General features: G+C 39.1%; 2 protein-coding genes across 4 annotated transcripts in view; both read left to right on the forward strand.

Moving 5' to 3' along the window:
* Positions 1–11,190, forward strand: part of fig4a (FIG4 phosphoinositide 5-phosphatase a) — a 70,409-nt gene extending 59,219 nt beyond the window's left edge. For 2 of the 3 annotated variants that reach the window (XM_015947355.3, XM_054747967.2), the window contains 3 exons: positions 2,319–2,407; positions 5,182–5,256; positions 10,809–11,190. In XM_015947355.3, the coding sequence (XP_015802841.3) occupies positions 2,319–2,407; positions 5,182–5,256; positions 10,809–10,986 (342 nt within the window). In that variant the 3' untranslated portion in view covers positions 10,987–11,190. Of the gene's footprint in view, positions 1–2,318; positions 2,408–5,181; positions 5,257–7,765; positions 7,946–10,808 lie in introns of all 3 variants that reach the window. The other variant, XR_011515987.1, reaches the window with a different exon arrangement.
* Positions 11,191–20,717: 9,527 nt separating this feature from the next.
* On the forward strand, positions 20,718–22,756 carry gpr6 (G protein-coupled receptor 6). Its single transcript, XM_015947357.3, has 2 exons — positions 20,718–20,855; positions 21,590–22,756. The coding sequence occupies exon 2, from the start codon at positions 21,606–21,608 to the stop codon at positions 22,611–22,613; it is 1,008 nt and encodes a 335-aa protein (XP_015802843.1). The 5' UTR covers positions 20,718–20,855; positions 21,590–21,605; the 3' UTR covers positions 22,614–22,756.
* The last annotated feature ends 389 nt before the right edge of the window (positions 22,757–23,145 follow it).

Raw genomic sequence — 23,145 nt, forward strand, 5'->3', positions numbered from 1 at the left:
GGTTTTTCTTTCATTGACCAAAGGGTATCAACAATTTTCTCCACATCTGTAACCAAGCAAATAGATACAAGCTTCCTATTGGATAATAACTGCATGAGATGATTATCTTTCAGCTGGCAACACGTTATTTAACACCAACTGGTGCAATGAGTTACTTCACATTTCTTAAACAACCATGTGGAAAGGCACCTCTCGTAGTCATTGAAAAGATGTTAGTGAGTTTGACAAGAGTCAGATCATTGGCATGCATCAAGCAGAGAAACATCCAAGGAGATTGCAGAAATGACTAAACTTTGGTTAAGAATGCATTATTAAAAAGTGGTCTGATGAGTCCAGATGGACCCTGTTGCAGAGAGATGGTGCATCGGGGTAAGAAGAGAGGCAGATGAAGTGATGTACCCATCATGCCTTGTCCCCACTGTACAAGCCTGTGGGGGCAGTGCTATGATCTGGGGTTGCTGCAGTTGGTCAGGTCTAGGTTCAGCAACAGGATGTGCTCCAAGAATGAGGTCAGCTGACTGCCTGAATATTCTGAATGAGCAGGTTATTCCATCGTCCCTAATGATACAGGCATATTCCAAGATAACAATGACAGGATTGGTCGGGCTGAAATAATAACAGTGGTTCAGGGAGCATGAGACATCATTTTCATCATGGATTGGCCACCACAGAGTCCAGACCATAACCCCATAGAGAGTCTTTGGGATGTGCTGGAGAAGGCTTTGTGCAGCGGTCAGACTCTACCATCATCAATGCAAGATCTTGGTGAAACATTAATGCAACACTGGATGGAAATAAATCTTGTGACATAGCAGAAGCTTATCGAAACAACGCCACAGCAAACGTGTGCCATAATCAAAGCTAAAGGTCAACGCAATATTAGTGTGTGACCCTTTTTTGGTGGCTAACTTGTTTTGGCCAGGCATTGTGTTTGTGCATTGTGCAGTAAACTGAGGCTTTTATGAAATCAGCTCCACATCAACATAGGGCTGGGCGATATGGCAAAAATAGAATATCACGATTTTTCCAATATTTTCTCACGATTTCGATTTTCTCACGATTTTTTTCCATGAATAGCATAACTTCAATTGCGTATTAAAGAAGAGAAACATTGAATAAATAAACATTTATTCATATTAGGGATAATCAACACAGTGAAACTCACACCAGAGATGATAAAAGCCCTGAGAGAAACAATTACAAAAATCAGTTTTTCTCGTTTTTCAAGTAACTTAACATAAATTAAAATCGTAAACATATTTAAAGTGCAAACATGTCAATTGCAAACGTATTGTGCAAACATTAACTTGTTCAAAATACTATGTAGCTCCCAGTTGCTCATGTAGTGGATAGTTAAGCTCAAATACGGCTCTGATGTGCGGCTGAACCAGAGATCGCTTGTGGTAGCAAATAACTGCGCATTCTGAATATTTTCTGCAACTCTCACTTTGCATTCAGCGTACATGCGTGGAATGGCGGTGTTCGAAAAACACTTGCGGCTGGAAAACTCGTAGCGCGGATCCAATGTTTTTATCATGTTCTTAAATCCCACTCCTACTGTTCGCACGGGACACAAATCTTTAACCAAGTGGTACGTCACTGCATCTGTCACGCTGTTCCATCGTCTGCTGTCTCTGTCGTAGGGAGTGAGTTTTGTGTTTCTGTTAGCGTTTGCTGCCTGGAAGAAGCACTAGCCGCTGCAGCCGCAGGCTTTTTAGCTTTAGCTGCCAGCTGGCTCTCATTGTATTGTTTGGGATGCCTTCTTTTCAAGTGAGTTAACAAGTTTGTGGTGTTGCCATCACTTGCCTTGACTCTCTCCTTGCAAACTTTGCAAATGACGTTTCGCTGCTCTTTGTCATCTGGTGAAAAACCAAACCAGTTCCATATAATGGACGAGGCGTTCCTCTTCGGAACGAAAACCTCGTTGTCGCTCTCAGCTGCGGCCGAAGCCATGTTTGTTCACACACAGGTGAAAACAAGCGGGGCACTAATATATTACTGTGACTCACTCTGATTGGTTAAGGGTCAAACAAAGGCGTGTCATTCGCCTGAGGTAAGTTCCCTTTTCATTCAGAGGCAGAAATTCAACAGCAGAGCTGTGAATCGTGATAAAAAGTTCTCTCAAAAATGACAGACCGTCAGATGTGTAGATCGTAAAACGGTCTAAAATCGTCATATCGCCCAGCCCTACATCAACATATCATGTTGAGTTAAAGTTTTTTAATGATTAAACAATCTTACCTTGATGTGGCTCATTGGTGTTCTAGCCTTTTTCTACTAATTTCTTTAAGGCCATACCCTTTTCCTCTGCTCTTCAGGAGATCCAGTTCCAGCAGACAGCTAGGGAACCCTATGGTCTCCGTCTTGCCGAGTGTCCCACTGAGGACGACCTGCTCATTTACAAAAGGTAACTCAAACAAATTTTTTCCTAACCTATCTGCTGAAACCCTTTTGGATCTTGTTTAAGTTACATTAATTAAGATACTTTACATGAAAGGGCAGGACCATCGGTAGATGTGAGCCCTCCCCTCAGAGTGATTTGGGGCCATTCCATAAAGGAACGTTTCCAGCTCTGCCCCGCTCTCTGGATCACACTTCTGACCTCATTGCTCTTTGTCCATCTTTGTCCCTCTGTTCATTTCCCTGCATGTCCTCTGTTTAATTTGATCCTTTCTCCTCGGCTTCTCCCAGTAGTGACTGATGAATGGAAGTCCACAGGCTCAGAAATGAACATAACCATCTGTTCTTGGGAAGCTAACAGAGTGTTAGATACAAAATAATGCCAGTGATGGAGCATTATACTATTTCCATCTCACACAGCGTCCTTTAAAAGAGCAAGGACCACCGATTTAGAAAGATATTCTGGTACTCGTGTGTTTCATCAAAGCACCATTTGCTGTAAATGTGGAAACTGCACCTTTTGTGGTGTACGTATAAGAAAGCCAGCTTGCACAAACTTAAAGTAGCGTATAATGATGCATTTAGGACTCTGTTAGGGAAGCCTCGGCCCTGTAGCGCGTCTTTTATTTTGTAATGCCCAAGCTATAATGAGAAATTTGATGTACAAGTTTATCCTGCGGTTGAAGAGCTCTGAGAACAGTCTTGTCCGGATGCTGATCCCAGTTTTAGTGCAGTGCGTTTCCAGTCATCCATGTTGAGACACTGGTATGCATGACTTTTATAATTTTTGTATTGCTTTTGTGGTTTATTTTTTTGTGTTTTTCTTTGTTTTTTAATGTTCACCTTGGATGATGATGATGATGATGATGATGAAACCAGGTGGAATCATTCTGCAGCAGAGTAATGAGCTCCAATGGGCACACACATAGACGACCCATGAGAGCTGAATATCGTGGATTTTCTTCCACCCGACAATAAAAACAAACATTTCTAACATTAAAAATAAAACAAACTTTAAAGATAAAAACAAACATTTCTAATATTAAAAATAAAACAAACATTTTTTACTTTAAATATAAAAACAAACATTTCTAATATTAAATATAAAAAACAAACATAAAAAATAAATACAATTTTTTTTACTTTAAATATAAAAAGAAAAATTTCTAACATAAAAAAACAATTTTACATTAAAAATAAAACATTTCTAAAATTAAATATAAAAAACAAACATTAAAAATAAAAACAAACATTTCTAACATTAAAAATAAAACAAACTTTAAAGATAAAAACAAATATTTCTAATATTAAAAATAAAACAAACATTTTTTACTTTAAATATAAAAACAAACATTTCTAATATTAAATATAAAAAACAAACATAAAAAATAAATACAAAATTTTTTTACTTTAAATATAAAAAGAAAAATTTCTAACATAAAAAAATGTTTACATTAAAAATAAAACATTTCTAACATTAAATATAAAAAAAACAAACATTAAAAATAAAAACAAACATTTCTAATCGCGGTTACTTTGACGAATGCAGCGCAACAACAATCCCTTATCACACAAAATCAAAGATAATGAAATTGGATAACCAACACAGTCCAAACGTAACAAAGATTTTAAAGCTCTAGTGCTTAAAGATAAAAAACTATCTATTGTTACTTTCAGCACTGATTATTTTGGTTAAAACATTGTCAAAAATATCTCCAGTTGTTAACTACAAAACTCAGGGCTAAATTAAAATAGTTGTCCTTTTGTGATGCCTGAATTAAACTTTTATATATATATATATATATATATATATATATATATATATATATATATATATATGTATGTGTATGTATATATATATATGTATGTGTATGTATATATATATATGTATGTGTATGTATATATATATATATATGTATATATATATATATATATATATATATATATATATATATATATATATATTAATTATATACATATATCTATATACGTTTATAATGAAATATATATAATTAAATACAATCTGTTTTAAAGACTGCAGTATTGCATTTAAATATAATTTTGTGGAAACAACAACTTTCAGATGACTTAAAATAAGAGTCCCAAAATTAGGAGCAGTTGAGTCTCTTAGGATGGAGGGAAAACATTCCATGTTGATTTATTAATAAATATCCATGAACATCTCAAATTTTCTTCTCTAAATTATTACATTTTGCTAAAAAGAGGGAAAAATGGGCTGTGACAACAAGGGGGTTTCTGATGATGCTTTTTGGGATGAATCCAAGCTGAATCAATCAGGATGCTGATTCTAATAAGAAAAGGAATACGCCTCAGTTTTTGTTTTGCCAACATTTTCATTTTACCTCATCGATTTTAATAGCAGCCACAGCTGTAATGGAAGCAGGGTTAGGAATAATGTTAATGTCCCCCTACTGAAGCAATAAGAAAGCAATTGCATTTGTCATCAAAGCTGAAGTTCCAGAGATGTTTGCTAAAGCCAGAGAGCTCTTCTAGTCAGTGAGACGAGAAGAAAACCAGGAGGGAGAATGCTCAGCTGGTGTACTTTGTGTCTATGTGGATGTTAAACAGAACATTTAGATGAGTAATGATGATGAGATGTGAACATTTAGAGATCCCAGCAGGCATGATAAACACGATGTGGAGCAGAAGATTAAAGATTCTTCTGGATCTGAGTCTGTGACACTATTTCCTTCAAAAAATGTTTACATCTTTTGGATTATTTGAATGAATGATGTTTGTTTTTCATTTTCATTTCTGTAGGTTTGCTCATCTTGGGGAGAACCAGCACACAGTGGAGAAAACTGAACACATAAGCTTCGCCAACATCATTAGCTTGTGAGTAAAATGCATGGAGCATGAAAAAAAGACCGATAATGTCCCTGTTTACTAGAATTTCTGTGGTACTGTTGTAATGTGTCTGGTGTTTCAATCAAAATACAACAGGATCAAGATAATAATGCACTTTTAAAACTTGTTTTTAGAGGTCTTTTCTTTGTTAGTTAGGCTACTAATTAGCAAACAATCAGAAAAAAATGGTCCCTTTATCTGCAATTGAGGAAATTGGTCTCTTAGACTATTCAAAAGGCATACTTAGCAAATTTTTCATATTTATAAATCAATTTTTGAGCCAATTTGAGCTTTACAGGTTTAATGAAGTGTCACTCAGACTCCACCTCCCCGCACTTGCAACTTCAGAGTGCCGGGCCAGTCCCTTTTGGATTTAGTAAAATGGAGCTAACATGCCAGCACTGCAGTCTGCTTCCAGCAGATTTCCTACATGTTTTAGATCATGAACAAAGCTGAGTTGTTTAATTTAGTGATGGACTGCTTCAGTAGAAACTAATGAAGGCTGAGGAGACATTTCAGCTGTTAGATTAAGGTGTTAAAAAAGATGAATGCACAGGAAGGAGATACAATTCACTTTTGCTTTTACTAATTAGCACTAGGGGGTGCTAAGAGCAAGCCAAAACTGCTTAATATCCCTTTAAATTGTCCCAAATTATTATCCAATATAGATTTTTGTTGCAGATTTGCATAAAACACCTTTTGGTTGGCTTTATTGTCCATCCATCCATCCATCCATCCATCCATCTATCTGTCTGTCTGTCCATCTGTCCGTCTGTCTGTCTATCTATCCATCTATCTATCCATCCATCCATCCATCCATCCATCCATCCATCCATCCATCCATCCATCCATCCATCCATCCATCCATCCATCCATCCATCCATCCATCCATCCATCCATCCATCCATCCATCCATCCATCCATCCATCCATCCATCCATCCATCCATCGTCACTTATCCGGGCTTTGGTCACGGGGGCAGCAGCTTAAGCAGTGAGGCCCAGATTTATCTCTCCTCAGCCACTTGGGCCAGCTCATTTGGGGGAATCCTAAGGCATTCCCTGGCCAGCCATGAGACATAGTCCCTCCAGCGTGTCCCAGGCCTTCCTTTAGGTCTTCTCCTGGTTGAACGTGCCTGGAAAACCTCCCCAGGAAAGCATCCAGGAGGCATCCTAACTGTAGATGCCAGAGCCACCTCAACTGTCTCCTCTCGATGTGGAGGAACAGCAGGTTTACCCCTCCTGGATGACCGAGCTTCTCACCCTATCTCTCAGAGACAGGGTGAGAAGCTTTATGTCTTAAAGTCTTTGATGTCTAAAAATATTTATTGAAAGATGGGAGCAGATGAAGATGGTGAAGTTGGATTTGTTCTACTATTCTAGCCAGTTGATACTTTTTTTGTCACTACATATTTGAACACGTGTACCTCAGCACCCCTCCCCAACATGTGCTAGAAAGCATATTTGTTGTGGCCACATTCTGCCCCTTCAAAATACCACTTAACATTAGTTTTTCAAGGTGCTGTGAGAGAAAAACAACTCTTAAAAGGTTTCCTCCAGTCTTCTAGCTGCTCTTTTGTCTTTTGTTTTCACCCATGCTTTGCTTTCCCTCTCGGTTCAGCCTTCACCCTTTTCAGCGGCGCCTCTGCTGCGTACATGTTCACAACCGCACGTGTGATCACAACATGTGGCTGTGAATGATGATCTTTCTTACACGCTTCAAGGTGGACATACACACATAGAATAAATTCAGAGATTTCACAATTCAGTGGGAACTTCCAAATTCAGAAGTGATGAGTGAACAGTGATACCATTTACAATCCATAAATCAAGACAAAAATTGTTTATTTTCAACTGCATTCATTTGTTCAAAGGTCATTATCATGGTTTATTTATTTTATTCATTCATTTCTAGTTGCGTTTTCATGTGATGCATTTTTTGTCTAATTGCTTTTAAATTGATGACATGTTTATTTCCTTTTTAATTCTCATTTTATTTATTTAAAAACTTTTCATTATTGTGTCTTGGTTGATTCAAATATATTTAAGTTGTCATTTTTTCTTGTTTGGAGGTTTATTTCTTCTCTATTATCCAATTTTTTCCCCCTTAAGTTGTTTTATTTACTTTTCCTTCCCTCTGCTTTCATCTTTAGCTCATTTCATGAATTAATAATGTAAATTTTTTTTACAAATGCTAATATTAAATAATAAAAAAATGGAAATAAATAACTAAATGGGGGAATAATCAAGAAATAAATATCTTGTGAAAATGTAACAATTACATCAACCATTTTATCAATCAATGCCGGCTTTTATGACGTAGTAGTTTTCTGTGACATATTTGATCCAGATCATTGGGGGAGTTGCATAAAAGGAAGTATATTTGTATATTTGCTCTACTGTGTTTATTGTTTAATTCGCTGTAAGATCCAAGTCGGCGTCGTGAAAGAAAAGTTTCAGTTTTTATATGAGTTTTGTTGCTTTGTAAATGTGATCTAGAAGCTGCAGCCCCACTTCTGAACAAACACCCAGGCTGGAGAACAGCGCCGCAGAAGGATCTCATACCAACAGCAGCAACCGAGTTCTGTTTCCCACTGAAACATCAGATATGGCAGGAAGAGTTTAGTTGCAGCATAAAAGCAGGCTTTACGGACGCTGGGGGCCTGTTACAGAAATGAGGTAAAGAAAGTCACATAGCAGCCTATTCCTTCCTCCTGTGCTGCACGTTGGGAACACAGCATTCACAGTCAACCACTTTGCAAGAATAGTCTTTTATTTTTACTGGGAAGGTGTTTCTACTCTGTAGAATTATTTCATTAGAAATATTTGAGCACCCTGTCAGCATAATCATACAACATAATAGATTACACACAAATGTTAAAGATCTTTCTCATTTTGTGACCCTTCGGCTGTTTTTAGCATCATTATGACATGCATGTTGTTCGGTTTAAGGCAGGCTTACAAGAAACCTGTTAGAAATGTTTTCCTTTTTTTATTTTGCACGTCTTATTTTAGTCTATCAGTCCAGAGTGCTCCTGTCAGGCTGGTCCACGCGTGGCGATAGGTGTGTTGGTTGTTATGCAATAGTACTATTTGTAGGTGTTACAGCAGCCCAAACATGTGGCTGCTGTTAGAGGGTCTTTATTCCAACCCCTGCCTGCTGGGAAGGTCCTTTTTTGTCCATAAGGAAGAGGTAAAGCTGAGACAAACGATGGATATAAAGTGGAAAGGATATGAACCATGTGGAGAGCGTAACGGCATTGCTTCCATATTGGATGGGTTCCTCATTCTCCAAACTCAACTGGAGTCAGTGCAGGGTGGGCAACTACAGTGTGGCAAAAAAGTATTTAGTCAGCCACGGATTGTGCAAGTTCTCCCACTTAAAATGATGACAGAGGTCAGTAATTTACATCATAGGTACACTTCAACTGTGAGAGACAGAATGTGAAAAAAAAAATCCATGAATTCACATGGCAGGATTTTTAAAGAATTTATTTGTAAATAATACCGGCATACTCGTGGTATTAATTACTGTTCTGGCCTACGTGTTGGGATATTTATATATATTAATGTATTTAATTTATATATATATAAATATAAATGTAGGCTGTGCTGTGGTGCAGTGGTTAGAGCTGTTGCCTTGCAGCAAGAAGGTCCTGGGTTCGCTTCCCAGCCTGGGGTCTTTCTGCATGGAGTTTGCATGTTCTCCCTGTGCATGCGTGGGTTCTCTCCGGGTACTCCGGCTTCCTCCCGCAGTCCAAAAGCATGACTGTTAGGTTGATTGGTCTGTCTAAATTGTCCTTAGGTGTGTGTGTGCATGATTGTCTGTCCTGTGTGTCCCTGTGTTGCCCTGCGATGGACTGGCTCTCTGTCCAGGGTGTATCCCGCCTGTTTGCCCGTTGACCGCTGCAGGCACCAGCCAACCCCCCCCCGTGCGCGCGACCCTACGTGGACAAAATGGGTTCAGAGAATGGATGGATGGATAAATATAAATGTTTTTTTGTTTTTTGTTTTTTACTATCATTCCATACCACACGTCTAAGAAAAAGTGTTTTATAGTTTGGTAATCACCTTCCTCAGTAGAAATATGTACTACGGCAGCTCCAATAGGCAGTGCCAGTCCACAGGGCATCTACATATATGATGTCTGTGAAAGGAACACTGCGGCTAATTCTTGTCGAGAATAATCTCTGAGATCAAAGGTGCCCTTATTTGTTTCTAAGCAACAAAATGTTTTATCTTCCAATGATCAGACAACAAGTTAATAAGTTGTCTCACAGCTTCAGGACTGTTTGTTTCCCACAAATCTTAAGTGCATGTGTGTGACCTGCTCACATACCTTTTTAGAGCAATCTAGCTTACTTTTGAGTCTTTGTGCATTCCTGCCTCACTAAACCGGGAATTAAGAAATGTGTGCAGTTACCATGGTGACCTTGATGAGTCACAGTCAGCAGTTTTAACATTTTTTATCCTGGGTCTCTTTGCATTACAGTAGCTGCACCAACACCTCATGTTTTTGTTGAAATTATTAATCATTTTTAATCTTGTCTACATGCATCAAGGACCTCGCGTGATGCGTGCTCACTCATTCATCTTCCATAACTATTAATCCAATTACCAATGAATCCTACATGCATGGCTTAGTGCTGTGGCACCTGGAAAACGTTCACACTTGCTGAGTGAAAAGGCCAACCACCACCATATCATGCACACACACACACACACACACACACAAACACACACACACACACACACACACACACACACACGTTGAATTTAAGTAATTATTTTCACAGCAGCTGAAAGAACAAAAAGAAAAATTGGACCATTAAGTGTAATAACCCCCTTCACCTCAAACAGCACACTGGGTAGACATGTGACATTTAATTTTTATAGACGCCAACATGGCTTCCTGCTTTTTTGTTATTTGTAACATTTTGGTGCAGACGTATGCTCCGCAGTTGTTCTTTGAGTTTTCGCCCCTTCGACCAGCTACTTGATTCATCTGGAGGTCATCAGGAGGTCATCAGATCTTCACCATATTTTCGGATCCGAGCTCTTTGTTTACCTCGAGGTTTCTCCAGTCTGCCTGAGCATCTGCTTTGGCTTTCAAACAGCTGTTTTCCAAAGAGGTGCAGCTGAAGTGCAGGTTATTTTTGATCCATCGAAGCAGCTGAATATTGGACAATCTGACAAGCATGCAGTTGTTAATCCATGCTGAAGACGAGGAGGCACGCTGTTGTGATAAGCTTCTTAGAAAACATGTAATTCTGCTGTTATGAGCACCTGTCTGCACTATCCTCGTGTTTCTTCCATTAGCAGCGTGCTTTCTGCTGAGCTTTTTCACATGCTTGTGAGTCAGATGAAAATAGTTTTCTCTCTTCGGTTTTTGTCTAGTGGCAAATATAGAAAAATTTCTTCTCCTTGGTTCAACAAAAATGCACTTGGTGTAGCTCTTTCTTCTCCGTGAGTCATTTGAAAATGTTTTTATTTTCTCTGTCTCACATTTCCTTCATCGTTTTCGTTCTCCTTTCATTTCCAGGGTCCCGGTCTCACGCTTCCCAGAGGATAGCATCTACTCTGTCTCTGTTCCGCACGTGAACCGGGATAGTCGCGACGTGTTCGAGAGTCATGTGACGGCGGGTCAGGGCCAGGTGAGGGCGCTGTGCAGGGAGGACATGCTGCTGTACAGGGAGTACGTCAAAAACCGGTACATGTGAGATGCGCATCCCCGGTGAAGCAATCATCCGCTTCCGTTTCCAACTTTAAGACTCAGAAGAACTTTTTTTGTCGATCCAGCAAAAAGAACCTGTTTTTTTAGAAGTTATTTCAATAAACAGTCCAAGGACGATGCATAATTTAATTTAATACAAAAATGTTTATTTTGAAATGTTTTATTATTATTTATGACTGAAAAGATTACGTTTACGGTGCTCGTCCCTATTCTTTTATTTTAATTCCAGCCTTCTGAAGGCAGTTGTACAGATTTAGCAAATTTGAATCCTAAATATTGGAATCAAATTTTATACGGAGCTAGTATTATGTCTTATTTCACTCGGAAATGAGCTTTCCACATTTTCAAAGAACTTTTCAAAGTTCTTGGGCTCAAAATGGGTCCTCCGTGACATTTAAATGACCATTGTTATCATTTAGGACTTTACTTGATTTATTTTTCCAGCCTTTTATCATTCCAAAAAGAAAAATCTGATGTTGTTGGTCTGTTTTTTATTTTTTTTTATGTTGATTTATTGTTTCTGTGGACTTCAAAGTACAACGCTTTTTATTATTCTTGTAAAAAACACATTCATAAGATGTTAATGATCTGAGCTGTGTTAAATTAAACAGTTATTTATTAATACGGTGCTATGGTGTTTCCTGTAAGCAGTCTGCTACACCTTTAAGTAAATGTATTTAAACCTCGGTCCTATCATGCAGCCTCTTCAGCTCTCATCCTCTTCTTTTGCCACCCATCATTCCACTTCCCGTCGTTTCTGACTCACTTTACAGTTTCTCTTTTTTCTTCACACACTTATTGTCCTCAGCTTTTAATCCCAGGTGTTGGAAAATGTGAAATGTTCTCCGTTAGACGGTTTCAGTCATCATCAACTGGACTTTTCATTGGTGCCGCATGAGCATCGGGGAGAAGAGCTGGGCAGCGGGTAATTGGGCAATGAACAGCTCCGTAAAATAAATATTTTGTTTTATTAATGCCAAAAGAGAATTTAAAGAAATAAATGTTATATTCTCAACCCCTTCAGAGCCACTGGGATAATGGTGACCAGTGAATATTACACCACTGGTGTCTGGAGTCCTGTAATGACATATTTCACCTAAAGTGACAAGAGCCTCTCAGAAGGCGGCTCTTGCACGTCTTTATTGTTGCTTCCTACTTTTGGTGAGACCAACAGAGTTGGATTGCGTCACAACAACCTGAAGTTTTTCACAGCTCCTTTGTCACTGAGCTGATGGTGCTAGCGACTTCTCCTCTGTGACGCCCAAATGTGTATAAAGGTCTAATTAAAACTGCAGAGAAACATCTAAAATATTTAGATTTGCTGTCAAATACTTGATGGATGTTTTTCATCTTTTGTTTTTAATTGTCTAAACAGGAATAAAGGCCTGTTTTTTGGGGTTTGAACAGAGGTGAGAGGTCACGATGTGCTTGTTAAAAACAAGGGCTGAACAACGTTTATTTAATGTCATGTGATCAAATCCCACAGAAGTGTTTGGGTGCTTTTTAAAGGTTCCTTGTTTAAACATTTTCAGTGCAAACTTTTGGAATGAAAATTAAAAGTCAAGAGAGGACATGCTTAGAGATTAATATTAATGATGTCCTGGGATAACAGGATATCATTAATACTATGTTTTTATATAATAGAAAATGTATATACCGTAAATCCTCTAATAAAGGCAGGGCTTTTATTTACTCAAGCACATCCAGGTTCAGGCCTTTATTGGAAGGAGGCCAGAATTAGAGGCAGGCCTCAGTTTCTATTTGAGCAAAATAAACTACCAGTAGAATGAATAAAAACACAATTTTGTGTCTATTTGAACCTATAAAACACTAGGTTTGTTTACTGAAAATATACAGTTTACATTGTATGTACGTATGCATAAAGAACATTTACAACAAACACCGTTGTTTCAGGCTAAATCCCAGTATGGTAGCAAACTTAGCAAACATGCTGGTAGTGCATTGTAAACACTTGGTGATAATTAGGTTATTGATTCACAACAAAAGGCAACAGACACCTTACCGCTCCAGTTTAACCAGTCTTATTTGGTTAGAAGTAAAAAATAAAATCCTCCAAAATCCTCATCCTCCGCAGTTCCACGTTACAACACTGAGCTAACTGCTAAAAACATTAGCACTCTACAAGCTTTTTTCAGTGAGTACACATGAAAACGGTACCAAAATGTTTACCTGCTGTTTTTGTAGCTGCATTTCTAAGCTGTTCAATAAAACACCATAAAAACCTTTAGTAAACCCTTACCTGTGATGAAGGGATCACTGCGGACTGTAGCATTTTCCGTTCCGTTTGTGCTCATTTTGCAGCCGGAGATTATGATTCAATCAATCAATCGATACTTTATTAATCCCAGAGGGAAATTAGAGTTTCAGTACACACAATTCAGAGATCAGACATACATGGGCAAGACACATGACAAGAATTGGTGACTGGGATCCTGTTTCCCCCAGCGAGAGCAGCCATCTACGGCGCTCATCTACTGTACAGTCACAGGTGGGAGGGAGATCTTGGGAGAAGCAAAGAGTACATTGTACATTAACTCCTACATTTGATGACCTCACCCGGCTGAAGTCCACCAATCTGAAGGCGGGGGGTGGGGGTAGGTCGGGTTTTCACAGCATCTGTCTGCATTCCTTCGTGGGGGTTTTAGTTGCTTGCAGCTCAAGGCTACCAGGGCATCAGATTCAGATAACAAGACTTAGTTTGGGTCAGGCTGAGATAATTTTCCTCTCTGCCTTCAGTCTTTAAACTGATCATTCCAGTCCTTCAGTGAAGCCAATTTTGGGTTTTTAAACCTGTCCATACCGTCCGGTGACCCTCTCCGAGATGACATCCATTTTGCGCACTAATACCGGTATCACAGCTAGAACATTGTCCAGCTTACGATTCACCTCGAGTAACGTCCCAGTCTGAGAAGTCTCCACACAGACGGTGCTTTCCGTGGGTGCGGGTCGCCCTCCAATCGCTCCCGTCTTTCCAAATTTCCAGAAAACCAGATATCCTCCCACTCTCAATCAGGAGAAATCCAGTGATCATCAGACCAAATATCCACACGTCTTCAATGTCCTCAATGGACAGCTGGCTGAGGCATATGATCTTCCACTCCTTCCAGGAATCCAAAATATATCCCACCGGGTGTGTCCCCTGTGGACATGTGGGAGCCCCCTGCTCCGTTCTCATTGTTGAAAAAATCTTATCGATCGCGCTGAATGACCAGTTTATCAAATATATGGTTAGTAAAAAATAGTTTTTCAGAAGAAATGCAGAGAAGCGCTCTGTGGGCAGACAAGACAAAGAGCCTTGGGAAAAAAAGATAAGGGAGCGAAAGAGAGAAGCGTCTGAACTCCTCGAGTGCCTTGAAGAGAAAATACTATTCTGTCTTTGTTCAGTAAGTTTCAGTAAGTCCTTTGTGGCGCACTACTTTCGGGACACGAAAAAAAAAATAAACGTTTGTTTTTGTCCTGATTCCACGGAATTTGGGCATTTTTACACCCAGTCAACAAAGTAAATAAAGCCTGGGGCACACTGGAGACGGATGCGCCACATCGCGCCCACGATTTTGAGAAGTTAAGTGGTCACAGCACACGCTGCGCTGCTGAGCACTTCTTGGAAAGTTACGTGATAGTGACAACATCACGCAGGACTTGAGAGCAGGAAGCAGGAAGTGACTTGTTTATACGTGATCAGACTTTCCGTCGTGTTTTGTGAGACAAATTCTTTAACAGTAGGTAAGTACGCTATTTATTAAAACATTTTAAGATAATAGTACTTTGAAGTTATCAAACCTGCGGCTGGGTTTGTGCCATAAAGCCAGCCACTGTTAGAGACCGGCCTTTATTTACCCCTGTTGAGAGCAAGAACGGCTAATGTAGGAGACCCGGTCAGTAATGGAATACAGGTCAATATTAGAGGATTTACGGTAATTGAAACCTTATTTTGATCATGAATTGTTTATGTAGAGATAAGGAGTTATTCAAAGTCCCAAGTTAAAGGTACGGCGAAGGATGTTTCTGATTTTCAGGAAAGAACTGCCCTCTCTATGTTTAAAAAAGATGCACATGAGAGATAACGCTCAGTTATCCTCGTGCACGCTCTGTTTCCTGGTCTTCTCTTGGGTCTCCTCCAGGTTGGAGGTGCCCAGAAAACTTCACCAGGGAGGCATCAGGAGGCATCCTAATGAAATTCCATTTTTGGTTCTTTTTTAAAACACAGAAAAGGTTTCTCTTTACCTTGCTTGCTGACTGTTTCATTCGCGGCAGCAAATTTCCTCAGAGCTGACGCTGATGGTGGCGTCACTTCCTACTCCGTTTATCCCTATGGTTTATCCGCTGCAGCGCCCTCTGCGTTGTCGCCCTCTGCTGCCCGCTTTCCCCTCCACAATCGTGCATGGGACTGCATCATTGGAGAGGGGAGAGCGGGCAGCAGAGGGCGACAACGTCCTCCGCTGCCCACGGATAAACAGAGTAGGAAGTGACGAAACTGTCAGCAAGCAAGGTAAAGAGAAACCTTTTCTGTGTTTTAAAAAAGAACCAAAAATGGAATTAGAAATCAGACACAGCAAAAATGTACCAAAGATCCTTTTGAAATGCCTGAGCCACCTCAACTGGCTTCTCTCAATGTGGAGGAGCAGCAGCTGATCTACTCTGAGCCCCTCCTGGATGACCAAGCTTCTCACCCTATTTCCAAGGGAGAGCCCAGACACCCTGCATCTTTGGGTCACTACCCAAAGCTCGTGACTATAGGTGAGGGTTGGAACGTAGATCAACCGGTAAATCGAGAGCGTTGCCTTCCAGCTCTGTCTTCACCACGACAAATCGGTACAACACCCACATCACCAAGCCGCCTATCGATTTTGCGCTGAACAACACTCCCAAGTTCTCCAGATAATTATCTAATTGTTTAGAGAAAACCAAGAGAATCAGTTATTTACTCCTGATCTTGTGATATTGCAACTTGTTTTCTTTTGATAATTCATCTTATTTTTTAGGCAACTTTGTTGTCCTGATTTAAGTAATTCCTTTGAGGATGACTGAGCTTGTCCTTGATAGATAACCCAGTCATATACTTACCTATTTATTTAATGTTAAAGCACAGAAGTAGTGATTGATTGTAAATGTTTCCTAACCTCCCATCACTAGAAAAGTGATTGATCACATTTTTTATTTTTTAAATAAGATCTATTTTTACATAATTTCATTAACACGTGTTTGTAACTGCATCCTAGGGCCCGACACTTCATCCCATTTTAATGAGACGGTAACGAAGCTTTTAACCGAGCTATTTACCATAAAACCGAGGTCATTATGACATCTGCTGAGAAGCTGCTACAAAACAGTTGCTCGGACACATTCATCCAATTATGTGACTAAACTTGAGACGGCTCCACTCATGTTCTAAGTGACAGTGGTGTGTGTGTGTGGGGGGGGGGGGGGGGGGGGGGGGGCATCCTGGGATTGTTACAGCAGGTTTTCTTGGAAGAACTGAAGCATTTTGTGGACAAATCAGGTTTTTGCTGCTTCCAGCCTTCAAGGAAAAGCTTTAAAAAAATGTGTAATTATGTGAATTATCTTGACTGTTGATGACCTTTTCTCAGCCGTTCTAGTTTAATTTCACTATATCTTAGTGTTACCAAGTGAGAGGTGAGCCACTGCACCCCCTGCCTGCTGTTTGTGTACAAGCGTGTGGACAGGTGTTTGGAGACGGTTGTGTTGGGGGCTGGGGGGCGCCGCCTCCTAAAAGGGGCCTGTTTTGAAGGAAAGGAGGGCTTTTCACGTGAAGCCCTGTTTTTTTGTTTTGTTTTTGTGTACCTAATGGCAGATGTCTCATTACACTGAAACCTCTTGCCACACATGGATGTGGGTGAATAAATGCATTCAGCTTCTGAGATTTTCGAGCAGCTCGTTACAGGTGGTCCTCTAAAAAATAGAAAGGCTGAATATTTGGTTCAACCTGGTTTGTGGCATTTCAGTTAATTACAGCCACAGATAGAAAATCACAATGACAGATGCTGTTTATTTTTATCCTGATCACTGGTCGACCCATTTGATAGGAGTTACTAACACTTCATGTTATTGCTTCGCTTATAAATAAGGACAAGAAGGACATCGCATCTGCTGACAAAGGGCGACCAAACAACTGTTGCCTGGAAACCAGAACTGGTTACCATATTGCTTTGCTGCTCGAGTATCTCATCTATTACTTCAGATATTCAATTTGAAATTAAAACGTCCCAAAATCCTGGTACACTTAATAGAAACCAAAAACAGACAAATATCAAACAACTTCGTAAAATACAAAAATGTAGGAGTATTCCATATATCTGTGCGGAATATTTCACCTCATGATTTGACTTATGAGAGTTAGTCACAGGACAAGACACATTTGCATTAAAAAATTAAGGATTTTATTGGTTATTTTGCAGGCAAAAGAGAGTAAATAAAACAATTTTCTAAAAAATAGACAAGCTAAGCCTTTTCATGCCAGAACTTTCAAATTAACTATTACATGTTAGTATTTTCATGCAGAACTTAAGAATAATTGATACAAATGTCGTGCTCAGAGTATCTGAAGTGATTTTTTCTCTGCTATTACCATGTTAAATCTCAGCTCAATATCTGTAAAAATGAATGCATTCTAACATTTTTTGTCTTTGTTAAGTACCGTAAATCCTCTAATATTGGCCTGTATTCAATTAACGGCCGGGTATCATATTTTGGCCGGTGTCGGAGTCGGCGGAGGTGAATAATGGCCGGTATTTTATTGTGGCCGGGTGGAATGTGGTAACAAGCAAATACGGGGGGCGGTTGTGTCATCTCTCACTTTTGATTTGCCAGTGATAGACTGCGAGGGTAACTTTAACCGTGCGGAGACGAAGAGGAGGCAAAAATTTGATATCAAGTTCAAAGAGAACATGCTGATTATGCTGCAGAACACTCTGGGGAGCAGTAGCAGGGGTTGTATGAACTAGTCGACTTCACTATAGTGACTTTTTATGCCTGTCGTCGACTAGTCGCTGTCACGTGATAATGACCGGCAAGATGCAGCCCTCGGAAAAGACAGCAGCCTGCTGACAAGCTCCTGCGTGTCGGGGAGCAACGCGCTGCGCCAGAGCGTCGGTACTGACAAGTGATCGTTCATGTCGGCTCATTTCCTTTTATGTTTTCCGTTTTTTATTGCGCCTGATGCGTTTCGCTGCTGTGGAGCAGGGCGCATCACCTTGTCCTCTGGTGACGCACCGATCACTGATGCGGCCGCCAAACACCGAGCACTCCGCTGTTTTTGCGGTCGGTAGATCTTTTAGAACTGCAGTTTAAAGGTAACTCATGAGGTGAATATATATGAATCCAGGTAGCAGTTTCTCTTAAGGATTGAGAGGAGATGCAGGAAGATAATAAACAGACAGGACAGAAAAATAGTCAAATAAAAACAAGTTAGTTTTTGTACCTGGTGGTTGCAACAAACAGACACAATTGAAGGTAATCAGAAGTGAGGAACAGAAAATGAAATAATTATTTTAATGTTTAGAGCAGCAGGAACTCTGAGAGAATGCTGTCGCATCAGTGAGTTTGCGGCCGCTGCGCAGGGGAGGGGGGAGATGGCTGAAGCAGAAACTACCGTAGTTAAAAGAAATGTGTTTAACTTAGAAAATGTGGGTGCAATTTTAATTGTCAAAAACTCCAGCGAACCATTAGTTCATTTTGCTCAAATAGAAATAGAGGCCTGCCTCTAATTCTGGTCCTCCTTCCAATAAAGGCCTGGAGCTTGATGAGCTTGAGTCAAATACAGGCCCGGACCTGTATTAGAGGATTTACGGTAACTGTGGCAGCCATCTTGATTTAGGTTCAATTTACAAAGTTAATCAGTTAAAGATGACAAAAAGATCTTACCACTGGTTCGTGAGATACTTGATAAGTCATAGAAGCACATAAAAAAATTTGTAAATGGTGTGCGTATGTATGTATGTATATATATATATATATATATATATATATATATATATATATATATATATATATATACATGCATATACATATATATATATATATATATATATACATGCATATACATATATATATATATATATATATATATATATATATATATACATGCATATACATATACATATATATATATCCATATACATATACATATATATATATATATGCATATATACATATATTTGCATATACATATATATGCATATACATATATATATATATATATATATATATATGTATGTATATATATGCATATATCTGTATATATGTGTAAATATACATGTATATATATAAACATGTATATGTGTGTATATATATATATGTGTATATATATATATATATATATATATATATATACATATGTATACATATATATATACATATACATATGTATACATATATATATATATATATATATATACACACATATGTATACATATATATATACATATACATATGTATACATATATATACATATACATATGTATACATATGTATATATGTATATATATATGTATATATGTATATGTTTATATGTTTATATGTATATATATATGTATATATATAAGTATGTATATACATACATACATATATACATACACACACACACACACACACACACACACACACACACACACACACACACACACACACGTAAATATATGTGCGTGTGTGTGTGTGTGTGTGTGTGTGTGTGTAATTACCCACCCTTTGGCAGAGGATAATTTTCAAACATTTGATTGATTATTATACCAAATGGAAAATAATGTAACAAAGATAATTGCTTCTCTAATTTGGACTTATTTGCAATAGAGAAGGCTGTTTTACTAAAGTGTCAGAATGTGAACTCGGATAATACATCAAGAAATGAGCAGTTATGTTTGGATTTTGTGTTTTCTAATTGTCGAAATCCAAATAAAGATATTCAAAATAAACATTTAGATTTGAAACTAAATTTAGATTTTCTGAACAAAAATTAAAACCAAAAACTTAACTATAAACGTGACCGTTCAAAATTAAATATTTAGCTAACACGCAAATATAAAATATGTAGTGTGTCAGAAAAACGGCAGGGTGAAGAGATCCCCTATCTAATGTCATAGAGTGCCATTGAAGATAAGGTTGGAAGTTTTTATTTTTTTTATCCATATTCCTGTTTGGGTTCTCCCCTTCATGGGCTTACATAGACCCACATCCATTCAACATACTCTAAGGTGTTATATACTTCTGCCTCTGTTTTATGGCAGTCTGAATCTGCATGATTGCATAATGTTTGCATTTATATGAACATTTCTATATTCTCTAAATATGTTAACAATTTTATATATAATTTATATGTTTAGATTTAGATAAAAATTTCAAAATACAATTTAAAAACTGAATGTGGTATTTTGTGATGTATAGTTATACAAACGGTGCCCCATACAAATGGAGCTTGTTTTGAGGACGTCCCCCTGAGATCTTCAGCTTTCTTTTTGTCTGGTTCGGGGGAGACTAAAGACAACTCTTCCTCCCTCCCCTCTCTTCTCTACCATGACGTTACATGGGTTTAAAGCTCTTGTCGCGTGTCTGTCGCTCCTCTCCTCCTCCTCCTCCTGCTCACATCGAGCTGAGCATCAGCCAATGCTTCACGCCACTCTTGCCCTGGGTGCGTGTCCCATGCCTGGGAAGCACAACACAGCTAAGGGCTTCACTTGGAGAAGAAAAAAAGGACTAAAGGAGCTTGACGAGGAGGAAAACAGCACTGTGTCCTTATTTATCGCTTTGATGCCCACATTCTTCATCAGAGTGAGGGTCTCTGCGTTCAACGGAAGTTTCATTTCACATCATTTTGTCACGGAGGTGAGCATTCTCTAAACCTTTCAGAAATCAGCTGAGATCCTGCACATCATGTAAAATATACAGCAGAAACGCCATCTTAGCTTTAGAAAGGACAGATGGGAGCAACACGTGAATTCAGCTAAATAATTGTCCTGCTATTTCAGGACCACGGACAGCTCCTTTGGTGCTAGTGACACTTTTTAAAAAGGGGGGAAATTACCTCAAAAACCGAGTTTTAAAGAAAGTTTTATTGTCTTTTTTCCACTTGTTTCCCTCTAAGAAATTATAAAAACAAAACATAAATTTTGCACTCTTTAGTTTGGTAGATTTATAGATTTAATTTTGATGCTGTCAGCTCGATTTGTCTCTTAAAAAGTGGATTTTGATACATTCAAACCCTCACAACGGTGTCGGTGTAAAATATTTTTAAAACTTTTACTGGTTTAGATAAAGTTGTAGCATTTTGTGTTTATTATTGATGAGGAATTTGTGAGTATTGCATTATTTTTTAAAACAAGTCAGTTCAGGCTTATAAGGAAGTGTAAACATACTCAAAATCAGCCATTTTCAAATCTAATGTGGAAAAAGTGTATTATTTGGATTTTTTTTTTCATTTAAATTTACTAATACTGAAATAGTGTTTATATTTTATTATTTTTAGTAGTAGTTGTATTAGTATTAGTATTAGTCAGAGTATTATTCAGTGCATGCCTAAATAAGGTATGGGGACTTGAATGTTTGTTTCTTTTTTCCAGGACAGAAAGCAAAGCTATGAACGAGTCGTTGGTGGTGAACGACTCGTCTGCAACTCCTGTGACTGGAGAATCTCTCCCGTGGATGGAGGCTGAGTCGTTGGACCCAAACAGCAGCTTGGAATTCTCCACCGCTCCGTTAGAATTCCCAGTCAACCCGTGGGACATCATGCTGTGTATGTCAGGCACCATTATTGCCTGTGAGAATGCCATAGTGGTAGCGATCATCTTCTACACGCCCACTCTAAGGACTCCCATGTTTGTGCTGATTGGGAGCCTGGCCACAGCAGACCTGCTGGCCGGCATGGGATTAATCCTGAACTTTGTTTTCCAGTACGTCATCTCCTCGGAGACCATCAGTCTCATCACAGTGGGATTTCTGGTGGCGTCCTTCACTGCATCAATCAGCAGCTTGTTAGCTATCACTGTCGACCGCTACTTCTCCATCTACAACGCTCTGACGTACTTCTCAGAGAAGACACAGCAGTATGTGCACCTCATGCTAATTGGGACCTGGGGGGTGTCTCTGCTGCTGGGCTTGCTGCCGGTTCTCGGCTGGAACTGCCTCCACGATCCAGCCTCCTGCAGCATCGTCCGCCCTTTGACCCGGAGCAATGTCATGCTCCTAGCCACCTCTTTCTTTGTCATCTTCGTGCTCATGCTGACCCTTTACTTTAAGATCTGTAAAATCGTGTGCCGCCACGCCCACCAGATCGCCCTCCAGCAGCACTTTTTTGCCACATCCCATTATGTGGCCACAAAGAAAGGGGTGTCTACTTTAGCCATCATCTTGGGGACTTTTGGTGCCAGCTGGCTTCCCTTTGCCATCTACTGTCTGGTGGGTGAGAGGGAATACCCATCTGTGTACACGTACGCTACACTGCTGCCAGCCACCTACAACTCCATGATCAACCCCATCATCTACGCCTACAGAAACACAGAGATCCAGCGCTCCATCTACATGCTCCTCTGTGGCTGCTTTCAGACCAACGTGGCCTACAGGTCCAGGTCCCCGAGTGAGGTCTAAAACGGTGCTCCTTTACGTGTGTGTGTTATAAATGTGTGGATGTGACGAGACAGAGCAAAAAGACAAACACTGACAATCGGGAGCATGCTGCACTTTAATGTGTCTCAACACAACTTAGGGCGAAACGCTGTGAACAAGAATTCTGATTTTATTTATATAAAAAAGACGACAAACCTGTGAATGTACTGAAAAGAAGAAAAAAAAGAATGGAAAAGAAAACTTGCACTTTACTAAATGTTTTTAAAACGCCAAAGCAGTATTGTACAACCTTTAATGTGTTTAAATGTTTGAAATGTGTGTAAAGTGTGCCATTATTTTCTACTTATGTCCTTGATGTCCATTTTGCATCAGAGAAATAAAGGCATTAAGTCAACCTGTTGAATTCTAGTGTTTTTTTTAAAAGGATTTGCTTCACCTCAAGTTGTTTGTTCTTGATCCACTTCCACTTCCCCTCGTGTCAGTCCCTCTTCCATCAGAGTCCAGGTGGGTCTGTTTGAAGAGACTAATGGCACTTTGACAAAACAAGTACGTC

The sequence above is a fragment of the Nothobranchius furzeri genome, chromosome 2, assembly GCF_043380555.1.
Source record: "Nothobranchius furzeri strain GRZ-AD chromosome 2, NfurGRZ-RIMD1, whole genome shotgun sequence".
NCBI lineage: Eukaryota > Metazoa > Chordata > Actinopteri > Cyprinodontiformes > Nothobranchiidae > Nothobranchius > Nothobranchius furzeri.